The sequence below is a fragment of the Crinia signifera genome, chromosome 1 (genome assembly GCF_055691185.1).
Source record: "Crinia signifera chromosome 1, ASM5569118v1, whole genome shotgun sequence".
Taxonomy (NCBI): domain Eukaryota; kingdom Metazoa; phylum Chordata; class Amphibia; order Anura; family Myobatrachidae; genus Crinia; species Crinia signifera.
The window spans coordinates 256527665-256544569 of NC_139217.1; the positions used below are offsets into that span (position 1 = coordinate 256527665).

The 16905-nt window shown below is 43.3% G+C and overlaps 1 protein-coding gene and 1 long non-coding RNA gene across 4 annotated transcripts in view; one reads left to right on the plus strand and one right to left on the minus strand.

Moving 5' to 3' along the window:
* CHERP (calcium homeostasis endoplasmic reticulum protein) overlaps positions 1 to 15502 on the minus strand; it is a 31083-nt gene extending 15581 nt beyond the window's left edge. Inside the window, exons 1-6 of one of the 2 annotated variants that reach the window (XM_083180684.1) lie at positions 15316 to 15502; positions 10981 to 11154; positions 8993 to 9198; positions 8742 to 8879; positions 6282 to 6433; positions 4886 to 4997 (exon numbers count right to left, since the gene is read on the minus strand). In XM_083180684.1, the coding sequence (XP_083036810.1) occupies positions 4886 to 4997; positions 6282 to 6433; positions 8742 to 8879; positions 8993 to 9198; positions 10981 to 11154; positions 15316 to 15340 (807 nt within the window). In that variant the 5' untranslated portion in view covers positions 15341 to 15502. The remainder of the gene's footprint in view (positions 1 to 4885; positions 4998 to 6281; positions 6434 to 8741; positions 8880 to 8992; positions 9199 to 10980; positions 11155 to 15315) is intronic. The other variant, XM_083180692.1, reaches the window with a different exon arrangement.
* LOC146073523 (uncharacterized) overlaps positions 15308 to 16905 on the plus strand; it is a 55570-nt gene continuing 53972 nt past the window's right edge. For both annotated transcript variants that reach the window (XR_014473282.1, XR_014473283.1), the window contains exon 1: positions 15308 to 15540. This is a non-coding gene — a long non-coding RNA (uncharacterized LOC146073523). The remainder of the gene's footprint in view (positions 15541 to 16905) is intronic.

A 16905-nucleotide genomic window follows, 5' to 3' on the forward strand; every position in this document is an offset into this window, starting at 1 on the left:
TCAACCAATGAGCAATTGTCTGCTTTGAAGCAGGCCACCCAATCTTATGTACATCCTACAAAACCAGCAGCAAATCAGATTTGCAAATATCATTCACCCTATTTACATAGATTCGCAATGCACGAACCACATCCAACTTTTTCAAACCGTCCCTATTCCTCGTTCCCTCAGGCGGGGAAAAAACCGGGATAACAATGTCCTGATTCAAATGAAATGAGGATACTACCTTAATTAGAAATTTAGGTACTGTCCTGAGTACAGCCCTATCATCATGGAAAATCAAAAATGGTGACTTGCAGGACAAGGCACCCAACTCCGACACACGCCTAGCCGAGGCGATAGCCAATAAAAAGGTAAGTTTCCAGGAAACATATTTGAGATCCGCTGATCTCATAGGCTCAAAAGGAGGCTTTTGCAGCATAGATAAAACAAGGGACAAGTCCCACGGTGCAACCGGCTGCCTGTAAGGAGGCTTAATCCTGGTCACGCCCTGCAAAAAGGTCTGCACCTCTGGCAACAGAGCCACTTCTCTTTTGAAAGAAAAAGGATAGTGCCGAAATCTGCACTTTCAAAGATTGTAAGCTTAGACCAGCCGACAGGCCATCCTGTAGAAACTCCAGTAGCCTCGCCACCTTAAACCTGGATGTGTGAACGCTCTGCCGCTCACACCACCTGATGTAGATCTTCCACACTCTATGGTAATTAGCCGCAGACACCAGCTTTCGGGCCCTTAAAATGGTCTGGATAACCGCCTCTGAAAAACCTTTCTTTCTCAATAAGGAGGACTCATACGCCACGCCATCAAATTGAGACGAGCTAGGTCCAGGTGTAAGAACTGTCCTTGACTTAGTAAGTCTGGCTGAAGAGGAAGTCGCCACGATTCCATCGATAATCTCAGTGTTGTCTGCGTACCATAACCTCCTGGTCCAATCCGGTGATCAGTATGGCTGGTACTCTCTGGTTCTTTATCCTCTTCAACACCCTCGAGATCATTGGGAACGGGGGAAAGATGTAGACCAGACTGAAACACCAAGGAATTGTCATGGCATCCACTGCCCAAGCCGACGGGTCCCTCGACCGAGAGCAAAACCTCGGCACCTGACAATTGGTCCTTGACGCCATAAGATCTATGTCTGGCACTCCCCAGCGGTCTACAATTTTCTGAAAAACTTCCCGATGGAGTGACCACTCCTCCTCCAGCAGATCCGCCCTGCTGAGATAGTCCGCCTCCACATTCCGGATCCCCGGAATGAATACGGCTGACCGTGCTGGTACCTGCACGTCCGCCCAGGTGAAGATCCTCACAATCTCTGCCATCGCCATCTTGCTGCGAGTTCCGCCCTGATGGTTTAAGTATGCCACTGTTGTGGCATTGTCGGATTGAACTCGTACTAGCAATCCTTTCAGAAACTCCTCTGCTTGGCACAAGGCATTCCATACCGCTCTCAGTTCCAGTATGTTTATAGGAAGCCTGGATTCCTCCACGGACCAAAGGCCCTGAAACCTTAGGTGAAGCACCACAGCTCCCCAACCCCTGAGACTGGCATCCGTTGTGATGACCAACCAATCCCAGGAGAAAAGGGACCGCCCCATCTGTAGAGTCTCTATATCCATCCACCATTCCAAGGATATTCTTGTTTCCCGAGACAAAACCAGTCGTTCCTGTTTCATTGTCTTTGCATTGCCGGACCAGCATGCTAGAATGTTCCACTGGAAGCACCTCGAATGTAATCTGGCAAACCGCAGCGTCTCGAAAGTCGCTACCATCTTGCCCAGCAACCTTACTCCCTGCCACACCGTTGGTGCAGGAGCCTGAATAAGTGTCAGCACCATGTGCCGAATCTCCACTGCCTTGGGATGTGGCAAGAACACCCTGTGAAGGTGTGTGTCCAGGATTACCCCTAGGAATTGCAGACTCTGAGTGGGTGTCAAATGCGACTTGGGAAGGTTTAGCACCCACCCCTGCTCTTGCAAGAACTGTGTCGCAACACTCAGGTGTTCCTGAAGTTTTCCCGCCGACTCAGTCTTGAATAAAAGGTCGTCCAGATAAGGAATAATTACTATTCCTTTTAGACGGAGAGCTGCAGCCCACTCAGCTCCTCTGCCCACTTGATCATAGCTTTAGTAACCCAAGCAGAAGCAATAATAGGCCTCAAAGTATAACCCACACCTTCAAAAATAGCTTTCAAGCAACCTTCCACTTTCTTGTCCACTGGGTCTTTAAAGGCAGCACCCCCCTGGACAGGTGGACAGGTAATGCAGTGGATTTAGACAGCCTAGCAACCGATGCATCCACTAATGGGGCTTTTTCCCATAATTTGCTATGTTCCTCTGGCATGGGGTACATGTTAGCATACTTTTTTGCCATCAACAGTCTTTTATCAGGAGTCTTTCCTGCTTCATTTAAAAGAGAAGTCATTCCCTCATCAGAGGGAAAGCACACAGGGTCTCCGCGACTCTTTTTAAACACACAAGAGACAGGAGCCTTTTCCTCCTCTGTAAGATTCAGAGTCTGTTTAGCAGCCACAATCAAATCCTCAATGCCTGAAGTTAAGGCCTCAGCTTCATCGCCCATGTCCCAACTCCAGTTCTCCTCACACACACCATCATCATCCAAATCCTGTAAAATGGGTGGTGTTGAAACAGGGTGCCTAAGCACACACTCATCAGAGGATTTTGTAAACTGCTCCATCAGGGCAGTCATTTTATGAACCCCCTGAGCAGTATCCTGCATAGCTTGCAGCAAAATGGGGCCCCCCTGAGCCGGGGTAACTGATCCCCCCAGACACCTGAGATGAGGTAAAGTGGCCAGGAGACCCTAACAAGGAGTCCTTCTGCCTATTCAAAGCATCAGTAAGAGCATTTATAGACCTGTCCAAAGCCCAAGCAGGTTCAGCTATCTCCGTTCTGGGGGCGCGTGACCCACTGGGAACAGCCTCACAGGACGGGCATAAATCCCCCTGATCCTCATGTTCACATGTAAATTTAGCCTCACACTTCTTGCAGTAAATAAACATGTCCAGCGCTCCCTCCTCCACAGCAGCAGAAGTAAACCCCTCAGCCATGTAAAACACAATGCAAAATGAACAGGCACTGCACAGAGCAATGTATCAGTGTACTTAGCTTGTGTAGTATTCCTGTCAGCGATCAGCGAGAGAAGCACTTGCTAGAAGAGACTGGAGTCTGTGTAGAAATCCACCCTGTCAGCTCTGCAGCACGGGGAAAGGGCGCCAACACACAGTGCAGGAAGAGACCAAGTCTCTGTATCAGTATGGAAGCTAGCCCATACGGCGTTTCCTCCCCCTTCAGCCGCTCCCGCTGTTGTCTCTTCTTACCTCCTTGTACCTCCCTTCATGAGACCACAATAGAGTCGTCCAGCAGTGCCGGACTCCTGTGAGAGACTTCACTTCCCTGGCGGGATTTCAGTCTCTAAGCCCTTCAAGATGGCGGGCGCCATCGCGGGGGGGTCCGTCCCCCAAGATCCCCTTCTGCAAGGAGCCGGTTAGGACACCCCCGGGGCCCAGGATAGTCTCTTACCTAGAGAGACTAAGCGCTGTGCAGAAGGAATAAAAAGGGGTCCTGTTAGCCTCTGCTGCGCCCTCAGTGTGTATGAACTTCAAGTAGAAGTAACACACTGGCAAACCTGCTCTAAAGCTAGTGCATTAATAAAATAAAAACCTAACTATCTTCAAAAAAATCCAAAGAAAAAAACGCAGCTGTGAAGCATAGAGCCCACTCCTGTGGGCACCTAAAACTAACTGAAGCATTATGGAATGCAGTAGGGAGGAGCCTGCTCCCAAAGAAATTAGAAGCATAGGTGCCTGGCTCCTGGCGGACCCTCCTACATCGTGAGCTGTGTCACCAGACTGGACGAAAGAGAAATAAAATCAGGTGGGGAATGATGTACTGAGATAACCGTCACCAATAGCCCTCACACATAGAAGGTTTAATGAGTTAGGGTTGTTGCTGGCAAATGCCACCCAAGCTGTCTCAGCTATAGATCTGGCCTGACCCAGGTCTTATTACTGCCCCTATTCATGCTGTAGACCAGTGGTTCTCAACCTCGGTAATCAAGTACCCCCAACAGTGCACATTTTCCAGGTCACCTGGAAGGTGCACATGTGCACTCATTCAATTACACATTTTAAAAGATCACAGGTGGAGCTAATTATTTTACCTGTGATCTGTTGTGGAGACCTTAAAAACACAAACTGTTGGGGGTACTTGAAAACCGAGGTTGAGAACCACTGCTGTAGACTATGATCGAATTATAGTCTCCCCCTGCCCCTATTTTGATACTTACCATGTCCCCCAGCATCCTTCAGGACCCTCCTCTGCAGCACCCCTAGTCCCAGGGATGCATTGCGTGAGTGCACCGATGATGTAACCGGCGCGCCTTCAAACTCACTCAATGCACCCCTGAAACCGCTGAAGAAGATCCTGAAGACCGCCGGGGACCAGGTAAGTATGTTTGGAAAATAAAAAATCCCTTATCCGAAATGATCGTGGTTCCGAGCATTTCGCATAAGGGATACTCAACATGTACTATTATTAGGCTTTAAGACTTAAGAACATAAAGGCCACCATATGAATGCATCATGTGTGATTTACAGTTTTACAGGTTTATAGCTTTATACATTCTCATGTTTCTTATTACTTTTTCATACATATACTTTGTGACAATTTCAATAAAACGTGTTTGAAAAAAAAAAAAAAGACTTAAGAACATTGCATGGTCTTTACAGCAACTTTCAAACCCTCCTGCTGTGCTGCATGGTACAGAGATACCCCAAAAAATAGGAGCTGGATAATTGAATGAGTTTGTCTGTTGTCTCATGCGTACGATGAAGAGACCCCTGAGATTTGGGACTTAAGTACTACTCACACGTGCAATCTTCTGCTGCTTGTCCTCCTCAACAGCTAGAAAGCTGGTACAGTAAATAGGAACAACTACTTTCTGAAGAGCAGCCAGAAGTTCCCGGGCTTGCTTCCTCTGACTGTAAGGAAAGCTAGAATTATTGTATGAACTCACATGATAATTATGTGCTTGCCATTTCTCTTTTGCTTATGAAGTATATATGATAACAATAGCCAGAAATGTATAAGTAGAGCTTAAATTAATTTCAGGTGAACTACTGGCATAAGAATGGTTAAAATTGGAGCTAATTTGCTTGGTTGTGTTTAATACTGATGTGGGTGTGCTGGGCATTTATGTAACCGCTATAGAATACCACACAGTCTGTATGCAGCTTACACTATACACTGCCACCAGACATCTACTACAGATTGATTGTCAGATTTGGCTGGTTGGGACAAAAACTGGTAATATCTCAGTGACCGTTTTTGGCAGTTTTCCAGCATTTCAAAGCAAATGGTCAACTGTCATTTGCTCTCATCCATTACCAGGTTTTTGTTCCAACCAGCCCAATCTGACAATCAATCTGTAGATGTATGGGCATCTTAAGGCCACAGACTATTTCCAACACACTGCAAGGGCACCTAACAAATGAAACCCATTCTGCATGGGACCTGCTGCTGCGATAGCGTGCTTCCCCACACCTTATTGCACAGATACTGTAACTACTGACAAGTAAGCCAAAAATACTCATCTAAGATATATTTACACTGCTCTGTAATGTCAAATTTAAGAAAAAATAAATGCATGTTTATTTTAGCCACATTTCTCACAATTGTATGCCCACTTTTGGACACCAGTTTTGTTATACATAAAAAGGAATTAAGGTAAATTTTATTTTGCGGTCCAATGAAAGTTTTGGTTAACTACGGCATGTTCTTATCCTTGATATTAATGCATGACCCTTAAATTTCAGTGAAATAGTTGTTTATATAAAACTTACATGAAATTTTAGCAATACAGATGAATACTGATTCACACTTGAGACTTCACTATAACTATTCAACTCCGCTATACAGATGCGTCATCACACATCTAGCCTCAGTATGCCATGAATCCTGAGATGCCTGATAATAGTGACTCTGCTAGCTTTAAGCATTTCTTTTTCTTACAAAAATGCATCTTAGTGTTATTACACACTAGACTATATTCATAACGATTTTGCTAATGCCAATGGGTCGGAGCAACAAAATCGTTAATCATCCCATGTGTTTGTCGCTGAGGATGCATGCACATTTGGGTTTATGTTCTAATTTCTACTTGCTAGTAAGCATGTAATACGCAGTTTTATTTTTTGGAGATGCAGGGTACTGATGTCTCCTGCATGCACAGATCTAATGTATATATTTCTATGCATATTGCTTACCAGTGATGTAATACGTCATTAGTCAAGTAAATAAGATGCAGACGCAATTCGAAGTGTGCCCCATCAGCGGTGATACGATTGCGGAGATGACCAGCCATCAGTTCACAGTGTTGAGGGGACTTTGCGTTGCTGAACATCCAATTCTTGCCAGCCTGGAGACACAACATAAACTTTTGAAATTAACTCGTCACTATGAATAAACAACTGATTTTGTTAAAAGCAAAATAATGCCATGTGTTAAGTGCTAAATTTGTTTCTTCCCATTTCTTATATTTATCTTCTGCTGATACAGAAGCATTTAATCCAAAACGGGAATACATGTTACATCAAAGCAAACAAAGTAAATGTGCACATTAAGCATTCATTTTTTCCATTATTTAAAAGACCTCTAAAGCTCTCTAGGACAGCTCCAATACAGGCCACATACAGTATGGACCGGTCTACTAATCCTTAGAGCAGGGCTGGCCAAATCGGTCCGAGATCTACCAAATCTATAGGATTGATGCATTAGGAATTCAAGTATATTAAATATATCAAAGAAATTAAGTGGCTTAAAATAGCTTACACCATGCTCAACCTCCCATTAAGCTAGTGTATCTGGTCTTAGCTTGTAGGCTCTACAGCAGGCATTCCCAACCACGGTCCTCAAGGCACACCAACAGTGCAGGTTTTAGTGATATCCAGGCTTGAGCACAGGTGACTTAATTAGTATCTGAGGGATTCTGATTAAACCATCTGTGCTGAAGCCTGGATATCACTAAAACCTGCACTGTTGGTGTGCCTTGAGGACCATGGTTGGGAATGCCTGCTCTACAGCGTTTCCTCTGTTAGTGTATTATATCTTTACAGCAGAATCCGCTATTAATCATGCGTTGCACCTATGTAGTACGCTGCTAATTATACCAGGTGAAATGCGACCTCAAAACAAGTCACTTAAGTGTCCAGTATACACAGCGAGTTCAGCGAAACCAGGGTCTCACCCAGCAGCTGTCAATGCACAACAGAGTCTGTACTTAGCGGTAAGGAAGGAGGGAGTGTGTACACGCCGGGTTTAAAAAAAAGTGTGAGGGGACCTTGACGAGTTTCTCCACTGTCCATGTATAGTGGTTTTCTCCGAAGAGAATAGTGTACAAGCAAAGGAACAATAGATAAATCCAACAAGCTAAGGACAGAGACCTAAGCATACTTGAGGGAAGTCTAGCATGGTGTAAGCTATTTTAACCACTTTGGTGGTATGCCCAGAAATTTTCCGGGCTGAACTGCCCTGCAGGAGCGGGCTCAGGGGATGCAGTCACTCACCTCTCCAGCGATCGTAAGCTGGATCGCCGGGGCTCCATTGCTGCCGCCATTCACACCTCGTCCTGCTCTGGGAAGGGATCATTTGGTCTACAGCATGATGGTCGACAGTCATTAGTTCAACACCATTAGGTCGACATGGGAAAAGGTAGACATGGGTCTAGGCCGACAGGTGGTTAGTTTAATCAACAGGTAGACATGGGGTTTTCACAGTTTTTTTTACCTGAATGTCAACACAGTCGACATGACAGTTTAAAGTGCACCGCATCCCCTCGCATCGCTTGCTATGCATCGGGCAAGGTGCTGAGCGTATTTTATTCTCCCACTATGCCCTAGTGGATGGTAGGACATGAAATAACGCCAGTCGGCACATGTTGGCTCAAAAAAAACAGTGAAAAACCCCATGTCGACCTTTTGACTGTCGACCTAATGACTGTCTACCATCATGCTGTAGACCAAATGACCGCATCCCCTGGGAAGTTCAGGGCCGCTCCAGAGTTGGACAGCCGAACACATTAACGCCCAAACGCGCCAGGGTAGCACCACATATTCCCAAGCCAATTGCATTGAAAAAGAGTTCCACGCTTATTCTGTGGAAGTTTTTCAATGCTATTGGCCTATGCAGTTTTAACATCTTTTTTACTTGGATCCATCTGAATGGATGTTTTTTAAGGTGTTGTATATTTGTCTGATTAAAAGTTTTTAGGTGCATTCTTATACATATATTCGCTCTGGTCTGTTTATTACCTCTATTTGATGGACTACTGTATTTACTAAGCATTGGAGAGAGATACCGTATCAACCATCTCCTGTCATTTTTTTAAACAGCATGTAACATGGCAGTTAGGATCTGATTGGCTGGTTCTTTATCTGTCTCCACTATATGGGGTATACTGAGTCTTGAATAGTGTTCAAGTGAACAGACAAGAGAAGAGTGATAATGTACCAGCCAATCAGCTCCTAACAGTAATGTTAAAGGCTTTTATGACAAATGACATAAGCTGGTTGGTTGCTACTTTATATCTGTCCCCTTTACATCTCTCCAAGGCTTAGTATGCCTCAAAGTCTAGGTGCCAAAACAAGGAAGCTGTCTGACAAATCAGAAATTGCAATTGTTCGGAACATTATTAGACATGTTGCAAAACGGCATTCAGGAATACTTACAGATATAGCATCCTTGGTACATGTGTCAATGATTGGCTGCAGCAAGTTATCAAACTCTGTCATATCCAGTTGAGTTTCTTCACGCAGTTTCTGCATCTGCTGTTCAATAGCATGCACTACTGCTGCTGTGATTTGCTCCTAGAAGACAGGAATAATAATATAGAATAAATATATATAATACACAGTGACAATTATGCTTCAGATTAATAAAAAAATTTCTAAACTAGTTTGTATGGCAGACAAGTCTATACCTGTCTCATGGTGAGGAGCTGCTGTTCTTGTTGTTGCATGTTCCACTGGCTTTGCTGAATAAGATCCTCTAAAACTGGTGCCCCCTGTGGGGGTGGCACTAACGTAGGGGGCAGAGACAGGTCCGGTGGGGGAATTGTGGCGATCTGAGGTGTAGGTTCCAAGTCCTGAGCTTGCTTGCAAATAACTGAATTGGATGGAAAAGAGTCTTAGAAAGTAAAAAATATAAGTAAGATCCTGAATTATAACATGTCCACAAAAATCCAAACAATAATGATATGTGCTATGCTGTGAAAATAAAAAAAAACAAAAAAAAGTAGACATTGAGTGAACACCAAGTGCAGGCTATTGATCAGTGAGGAGGGGGGGTATATTTAAATTACAGGATTTTTTTTAAACATTATAGGGGTATTCAATATGCGCCGATATTTCCCGACAGGGGAAATATCTGCACTCACCTATTCAATGCTGCCGTTAACATTGAAGAATCATATCTGTTTTGTCGGAAACTGAAGCAGATTGTCAAATTCACAACCGACAATTTGCGGCAGTTTGTGTCGATCAACTGACTTTCCGACACTTGACAGATGGAACATTGAATTCTGACTGTCGAATCAGATGAAAATGTCCCGGGGGTTCAGACAGTCAGAATCCCATATTGAATACCCCCTATGTAACTTAACAGCTACAAACTGCTCGGGACCAGAACCATTTAGATAAAGGATTATTCTGTATACCGAAATATTTTTATATTTTGATGAGTTATCTTTATTACGGGACCCATGTGAGAACACATTTCAGTTACATAAATACATCAAATACATGAAATACACACAAATATATTCTATTTGTGCATTAAACAACGTTTCAAAACATGAAACAAAGTTTGTGTACAATCTCACACACTGATTTTGAATGCTAAGGAATAGGTTTTCTTGCACATATTTAGTGGTAGTTAAATATCATGTCCCCAGTAGTGCTGTTACAGATTCCCCAGTAAAGCTTTTAGGAAAAAAAAAGTACATTCCGGAAATTTCGTATGTTTTTTTCGGAATAATTTAGATAACATATCTGGGTAAGGGATACTCAATCTGTATATTGTTTTATATAAAGACTTGATACAAAATGCACAGGCCAAACTCCATATGCCAGGCATTCCCAATTTCCATCCTCAAGGTACATTAACAGTCCAGGTTTTAAGGTCCGTACAAACTGAGCAATATGTGGCAGCGCCTCAAAAATTCACAAACCGCAAATAAACAATAAATGATACAGTTTATCACCTGATTGGACTGCAGGTGTAGCCGATCAGGGTATATGCATGATATCCTTACCGTGCAAATTGTTCATAAAGATTTTATACTGTGTACCCAGTCTAAGTGATATCCATGCTTGAGCACAGGGGACAATGCATACTTCAGTTATTTTGATTTAAAACATTGGTGCTGAATTCTGGAAATGACTAAAACCTGGACTGTTAGGGAGGTATATTCAATCATGTGCCTCAATGTGCATTCAATCATGTGCCGGGCCAGCTCGACAGCCGGATCCTGTCCCGTTCTGCTCGACCAAGAACAAGCAGGCGGGATTCAATGTCCCACCTGCAGCGGGACGACAAGGGGGCGTGACCGCGAGATGCAGCCGGGAGCTCGTCACTTCCTGGCCGTTCTAGACAGAATGAGCCCGACTGCTTGTGAAGTCAGACTCATTCTGCCAAGATAACCTGTTCGGGGTAGACAGCATTGAATAGGGCCCCACAGCCATCTCCCCCGTCGGGAGATGGCTGCGGATGATTGAATACCCCCCTTATTGTGCCTTTAGAGCCGAGGGTGGGAATGCCAGGTACATGCGCTTTAAAAATGCAGCATTTTTAAAATCACATCAAGTTGCAAAGATACAGTTGATTTCCCAAACACTAAAATGCATACACAAAGTTTTAGGATATATAAAAATAACTTGCAAATTAATAAAGAATGCAAAATAGACATACATTGCTGCTGCTCCAAAGCAAGTTTACACTTGTAGTAGCTGTAGAACTCTCCGCCAAACAGGAATGAAAACTTTGGGTTTTCTTTCTGCTTCTCCATGGTCATGTTCTCAAACTCAGGCCCATTTCTAGCCACAAACTGCGCTAGCTTGTCAATGACATTACGAAGTTCCTGGTCTATAAAAGCAATAAACAAGAAAATATACATATATAGATGTGTCCTCATACATCTAGCCGCAATACTTCACACAGCATGAAATGCCTGGTGAGACAGCCATATTACAGCCATCAACAGTGAATGTACTATAACTGCATGTGGTGAGACATAGACGCCGTGTCCAAATGCCAGCTCAAGTAGTATGGGCGGTCCCTCGCATCGCACAGCACAAAAAGTATGTGCTGCATGTACTTTTTGAACTAGATTGCATCTAGTTCAAAATGTACGCTGCTTTAGCACATCGCATACATTTTTAACTAGATGCGATGTGATCTAGTTCGAAATGCATCGAGCACATCGCTCCATGTATGGGCACCTTAAACTGAATTTTGGCTGATTTCGTGTGGCATAATGTTTAAGGGGCAAGGATAAGGGGGGTCTACTATTGTGTTGCATAATGTACATAAGAGAACATGGCATGGCACACTACATTCAAGGACACGTCCCATTTTTAGTTCCTGGTCTATAAAAGCAATAAACAAGAAAATATACATATATAGATGTGTCCTCATACATCTAGCCGCAATACTTCACACAGCATGAAATGCCTGGTGAGACAGCCATATTACAGCCATCAACAGTGAATGTACTATAACTGCATGTGGTGAGACATAGACGCCGTGTCCAAATGCCAGCTCAAGTAGTATGGGCGGTCCCTCGCATCGCACAGCACAAAAAGTATGTGCTGCATGTACTTTTTGAACTAGATTGCATCTAGTTCAAAATGTACGCTGCTTTAGCACATCGCATACATTTTTAACTAGATGCGATGTGATCTAGTTCGAAATGCATCGAGCACATCGCTCCATGTATGGGCACCTTAAACTGAATTTTGGCTGATTTCGTGTGGCATAATGTTTAAGGGGCAAGGATAAGGGGGGTCTACTATTGTGTTGCATAATGTACATAAGAGAACATGGCATGGCACACTACATTCAAGGACACGTCCCATTTTAGGTGGCCACGCCCTCTTTTTCTGGAGCACATTACCCCAACCTTCACTTTTAGATACCCCCCACTTTAAAATTTCCACTTCGACCACTGTCTATATAGATATCTATCGCATGGTTTTGCCCTTTAAAATTAAAATGTGCCTTCCTGACTAAAAAATGTGCCCTCGCGATTGAAAATGTGCCCTCCCCGTGGTCAGCACCCTGCCCTAAAAAATTTCTAGAGTGAACACTAAATGACATGTTAAAAGATCACAGGTGGAGCTAATTATTTCACCTGTGATTCCGTGCGGAGACCTGAAAAAATGTGAACTGTTGGGGGTACTTGAGGGCCGAGGTTGAGAATCACTGCCTTATACCCCATTCAGACAGAACAGTCTGAAAATGTCAGCTTTTACCAGCATATCTTTTTCTCTACTATATAGCCATCTGTCTAGAGACTAACAAATGTGGATACACTAACAGATTGTATAACATCTAACCACTAACATGCTGTACATACAGTGAAAGTTTACTAACCAAGGAGAGTCAGCGCTGGAGAGACTGACTGCTTATTAAATAATCCTACAGAATAAACTTTACCCAGATTCTTTATTGTCAACCAATCCTAGCATTAACGCTAATAGCATGCATTAGACAGATGGCTACATAGTAGAGAACAATACAAATATGGTTTTACTTTGTGTGTTGGATACATGTAATTTTGTATGTCTTAAAAGTGAATTTGCGTTGGATGCTGTATATGTAATATTCTTGAATTTCGATTCAGCAGAGCATTTTTATTTAATTGGTCAGTTACAAATAGGTACCATTTTCAATACATTTCTATTCTTGGCTCCAAACAAAATTAAACCTAGAATGATGTGTATGCCTGTACACGTGTTAGGGAATATAGATTGTAAGCTCCCCTGGGGGCAGCGACTGATGTGAATTTTCAAATATTCTCTGTAAAGCGCTGCGGAATAGGTGTGCACTATATAAGAAACTGGTGATAGCTAAAAGGATAGATAGATGTTCCAGCATAACTCTGGAATGCTTGGAGCAATTTCCACCAAACTTGGTACACATATGACTTACAATCTGGGGAAAAAATACTGTGGGGGTCATGCCCTGTTTGATTTGGTCTATTTTGCTATTTGATTTTGCTTATATAAGCAAAATTTAATAAAAACTTACATCGAATGGGTTTCAACCACATTTGATCCCACTGCGTGGCCTCAAACAGAACAATAGACTGTGCAGGCAAGACTATATAGTACAGATCTGTACTATATAGTCCAAATCTAATGCATTTTGCTTGCCATTCGGTCCCAATCAAATCGCAAGCAAAAATCACACCATGTGAACAGTGTTCCCTCTAAGCTGTGCGCACGTGCGCGCGCACACAACTCGATGAGCGTGCGCACAGACATTACAACAGAGCGCACAAAGCAGCAGTGGTCCCTTTTTCCAGTTTGGGACTCAATTAATGTGTGTTTCACCCATTAACTACATTGTGTGCTGTGTTTTGAATGTTTAATATCATTTTGAAGTAAAGTCAACACAAATGCTGAATGTCATTTTCCAGTTATATATAAGTGACGCACAAAAATGTAAATTTCCTTCCAAAGTTGCACAGCCAAAATCTTTTGCCGCACACAGCCTTTATGAAATTAGAGGGAACATTGCATGTGAACCCCTTAAGACCCCCCTGTGGGCCCAAAAAGGAGTCCAGACACTACACAAAGTGGATCAGGGATGCAAAACATCTAACATAACTCTGGAATGCCTGGAGCAATTTACACCACACTTGGTAAATACATGATTTACAATCTGGACAAAAAAATACTGTAGCAGCCCTGGGGCTCAAAGAGATCCAGCCACTATGCAAAGTGGGTCAGGGAAGCAAGATATGGCGAAGTTGCATAACATAGATTGAGTAGAGGACACTGATTGGGTCCAGATTAAGTTCACAGCCACTAACACTCACAATTCCAACACCGCCTGGGTTCCGGGGGCATAAAAAAAGGGTGCGTCCACTACACAAAGTGCGTCAGAGATGCAAAATATGGCTGAGTTGCATAACATAAAGGGGATAGAGGACATGGGGATTAATAAAAAAAAAAACGTGGTCAGATCCAGGAGCCCACAACAGAAAGGTGTATGCTGGTCACACCATGGGCATTGCGAGCAATGCTATTTTCACAACCAAACTCGACCAACATCAGGTACCCCAGCTAGTAAATACATAAATAAAATGTAAAAAAATAAATAAATAAAAAATAACAGAACGGGGACACATATGTGAAGCGGAATAAATGAAGCCAATAAATAATTTGTGAGGGGAAAAAATAATCAAATAATTAACCTTTATAAGCCGGCTACTAGAAAATAAAACGAATGAAGATCATTTACACAAAAAGAAGCTAGATTTTAGAATAAAATACAGGCACTAGACATAAAACTGATCATTCTGGATATATATTTATTTACAGTTTCTTATATAGTGCATACATATTCCGCAGCGCTTTACAGAGTATAGTTGAAGTATACATCAGTCCCTGCCCCAGTGGAGCTTACAATCTATATTCCCTACCACATGAAAACATGCACACAGACATTCTAGGGTTAATTTTTGATGGAAGCCAATTGACCTACCAGTATATTTTTGGATTGTGGGAGGAAACTGGAGTACCCGGAGGAAACCCAAGCAAACACGTTTCCAAGCAAACACGGGGAGAATATACAAACCCCGCACAGTTAGGGCCATGGTGGGTATTGAACCCATAACCTCAGCGCTGTGAGGTAGTAATGCTGACCATTACACCATCCGTGATATATACATACCCCAATACATATTATAAATTCTATCCAACTACTGATATTACACTATATACAGTACATTTTTATTTAACATATCCCTCCAAATAGCACAATACGAATACATTCTCCCCCACCACCTGCAACAAGCCATAAAGAATGTGTTTTCATTATTATTGTAGGTTTCTATTGCCTGCACTCTTGTACTGTGCACTTTCGCTCTCCCTATCAGTGCTCCATGCAGAAGCCCCTAAACTGTAGATCCTCCCATCACCAGTATTATTCAGAAAGTATCCTATGAGCAAAGGTAACATATACACGTCTGGCAGCACACGTGTGAGTGTAGAAGTGTGTATGTATGCGGCCTCTCACCGTCGGGCGGGATGGGAACCTCCATGGTTGGGAGACACCGCGGCCTGCTGCGCCGAGCCAGTCACAACACGGCACCGCCGCAACCACTCGCCTAGATTGCAACCGGAAGCGTCGCAAAACATGATCTCACCAAACGGCTCATTACAGTCTGACAGCAAAAGACGTCCTGGTCTGTTGCCGGAGACGACGGAGTTGTGCGCCGGAAGTACACTGACTGCCATATTGGTAAGCCCCCGGCCTCGCGTGTTTCTGACCCGCATGCTGCATATTGGTATTGTGACAATGTGTACACCCACCAGCTAGCAATCGCTGGACTGGCTGAGGAAAAGGAAACATAAGTGGAACACCCTAACACTTCATATGTGTGTGTATGCAAAGTTTTGTCTCCCTGTACTGTTCCTCTGTACGGCGCTGCAAAACTCTTGTGGCGCCTTTTAAATAAAATTATAACAATAATAGGGTTACCACCTTTGTGTTGAGAGATTCCCGGACAGTGGCCCGCCCCTTGACACACCCACAGCCCACCCCCTTGATCCGCTCCCAGACCCGCCCCTTGGCACATCTTATCATGTTTTTTTTTTTAACTTTTACGTCAATTCCATTCTTGATTTTGCACACCATAATGCCAGTCACACATTACATCACACACTGTAATGTCCATTACACGTTATGCCACACCATGATGCCCATTACATGTTACACCTTACACCGCAATGGCCATTACACGTTATGCCACACACCGTGATGCCCATTACACATTATGCCACACACCATTATGCCCATTACTCGTTATGCCAGGACTCAAAATATTTTTTTGTAAAGCAGGGACAATTTCACTGTAATGCTGATTACACGTCACACACCCATTACATAGTATACCACATGCCATAATGCCCATTACACATAATGCCACACACCGTGATGCTCATTACACATGATGCCACACAACATTATGCCTATTACTCATTATGCCAGGACTCACCACATGTTTTCTAAAACCTTCGGCGCGTGCCAAAAAAATTCACGGTAATGCCAATTACATGTCACACACCCATTACATAGTATACCACATGCCATAATGCCCATTTCACGTTATGCCAAACACCGTAATGTCCATTACACGTTATACCAAACACCTTAATGCCCATTACACGTTATCCCATACACTGTAATGCCCATTACAAGTTAGACCAAACATCATAATGCCCATTATGTTATCCTAAACATCGTACAACCCATTATACATTATGCCACACACTGTAATGCCCATTACATATACCACACACCGTAATGGCTATTACATATTAAGACATATAAGTGCCACTTACCTGTTTGTTATTTGCTAGGGGTTTCTAGCTTGATGCCTGTGCTTTCATGCTCGATGCCAGGGCCTTCATGCTTGTTGCCATGGGGGAGTTGCAAAAGCTTGAGGGGTGGTAACCCTATGTGTGTGGTTGCTATAGGTTATAGCAGGCCTGTATAAGTAGCGCTATCTTCGGTACTTGTGTAGTTTCACGGCGGCAGCTACGTAGTTAGCGTAGCATCCCTTTCAGAATCTGCGTCGTCTTCCCGTGACCAGCGTAGTCAGTC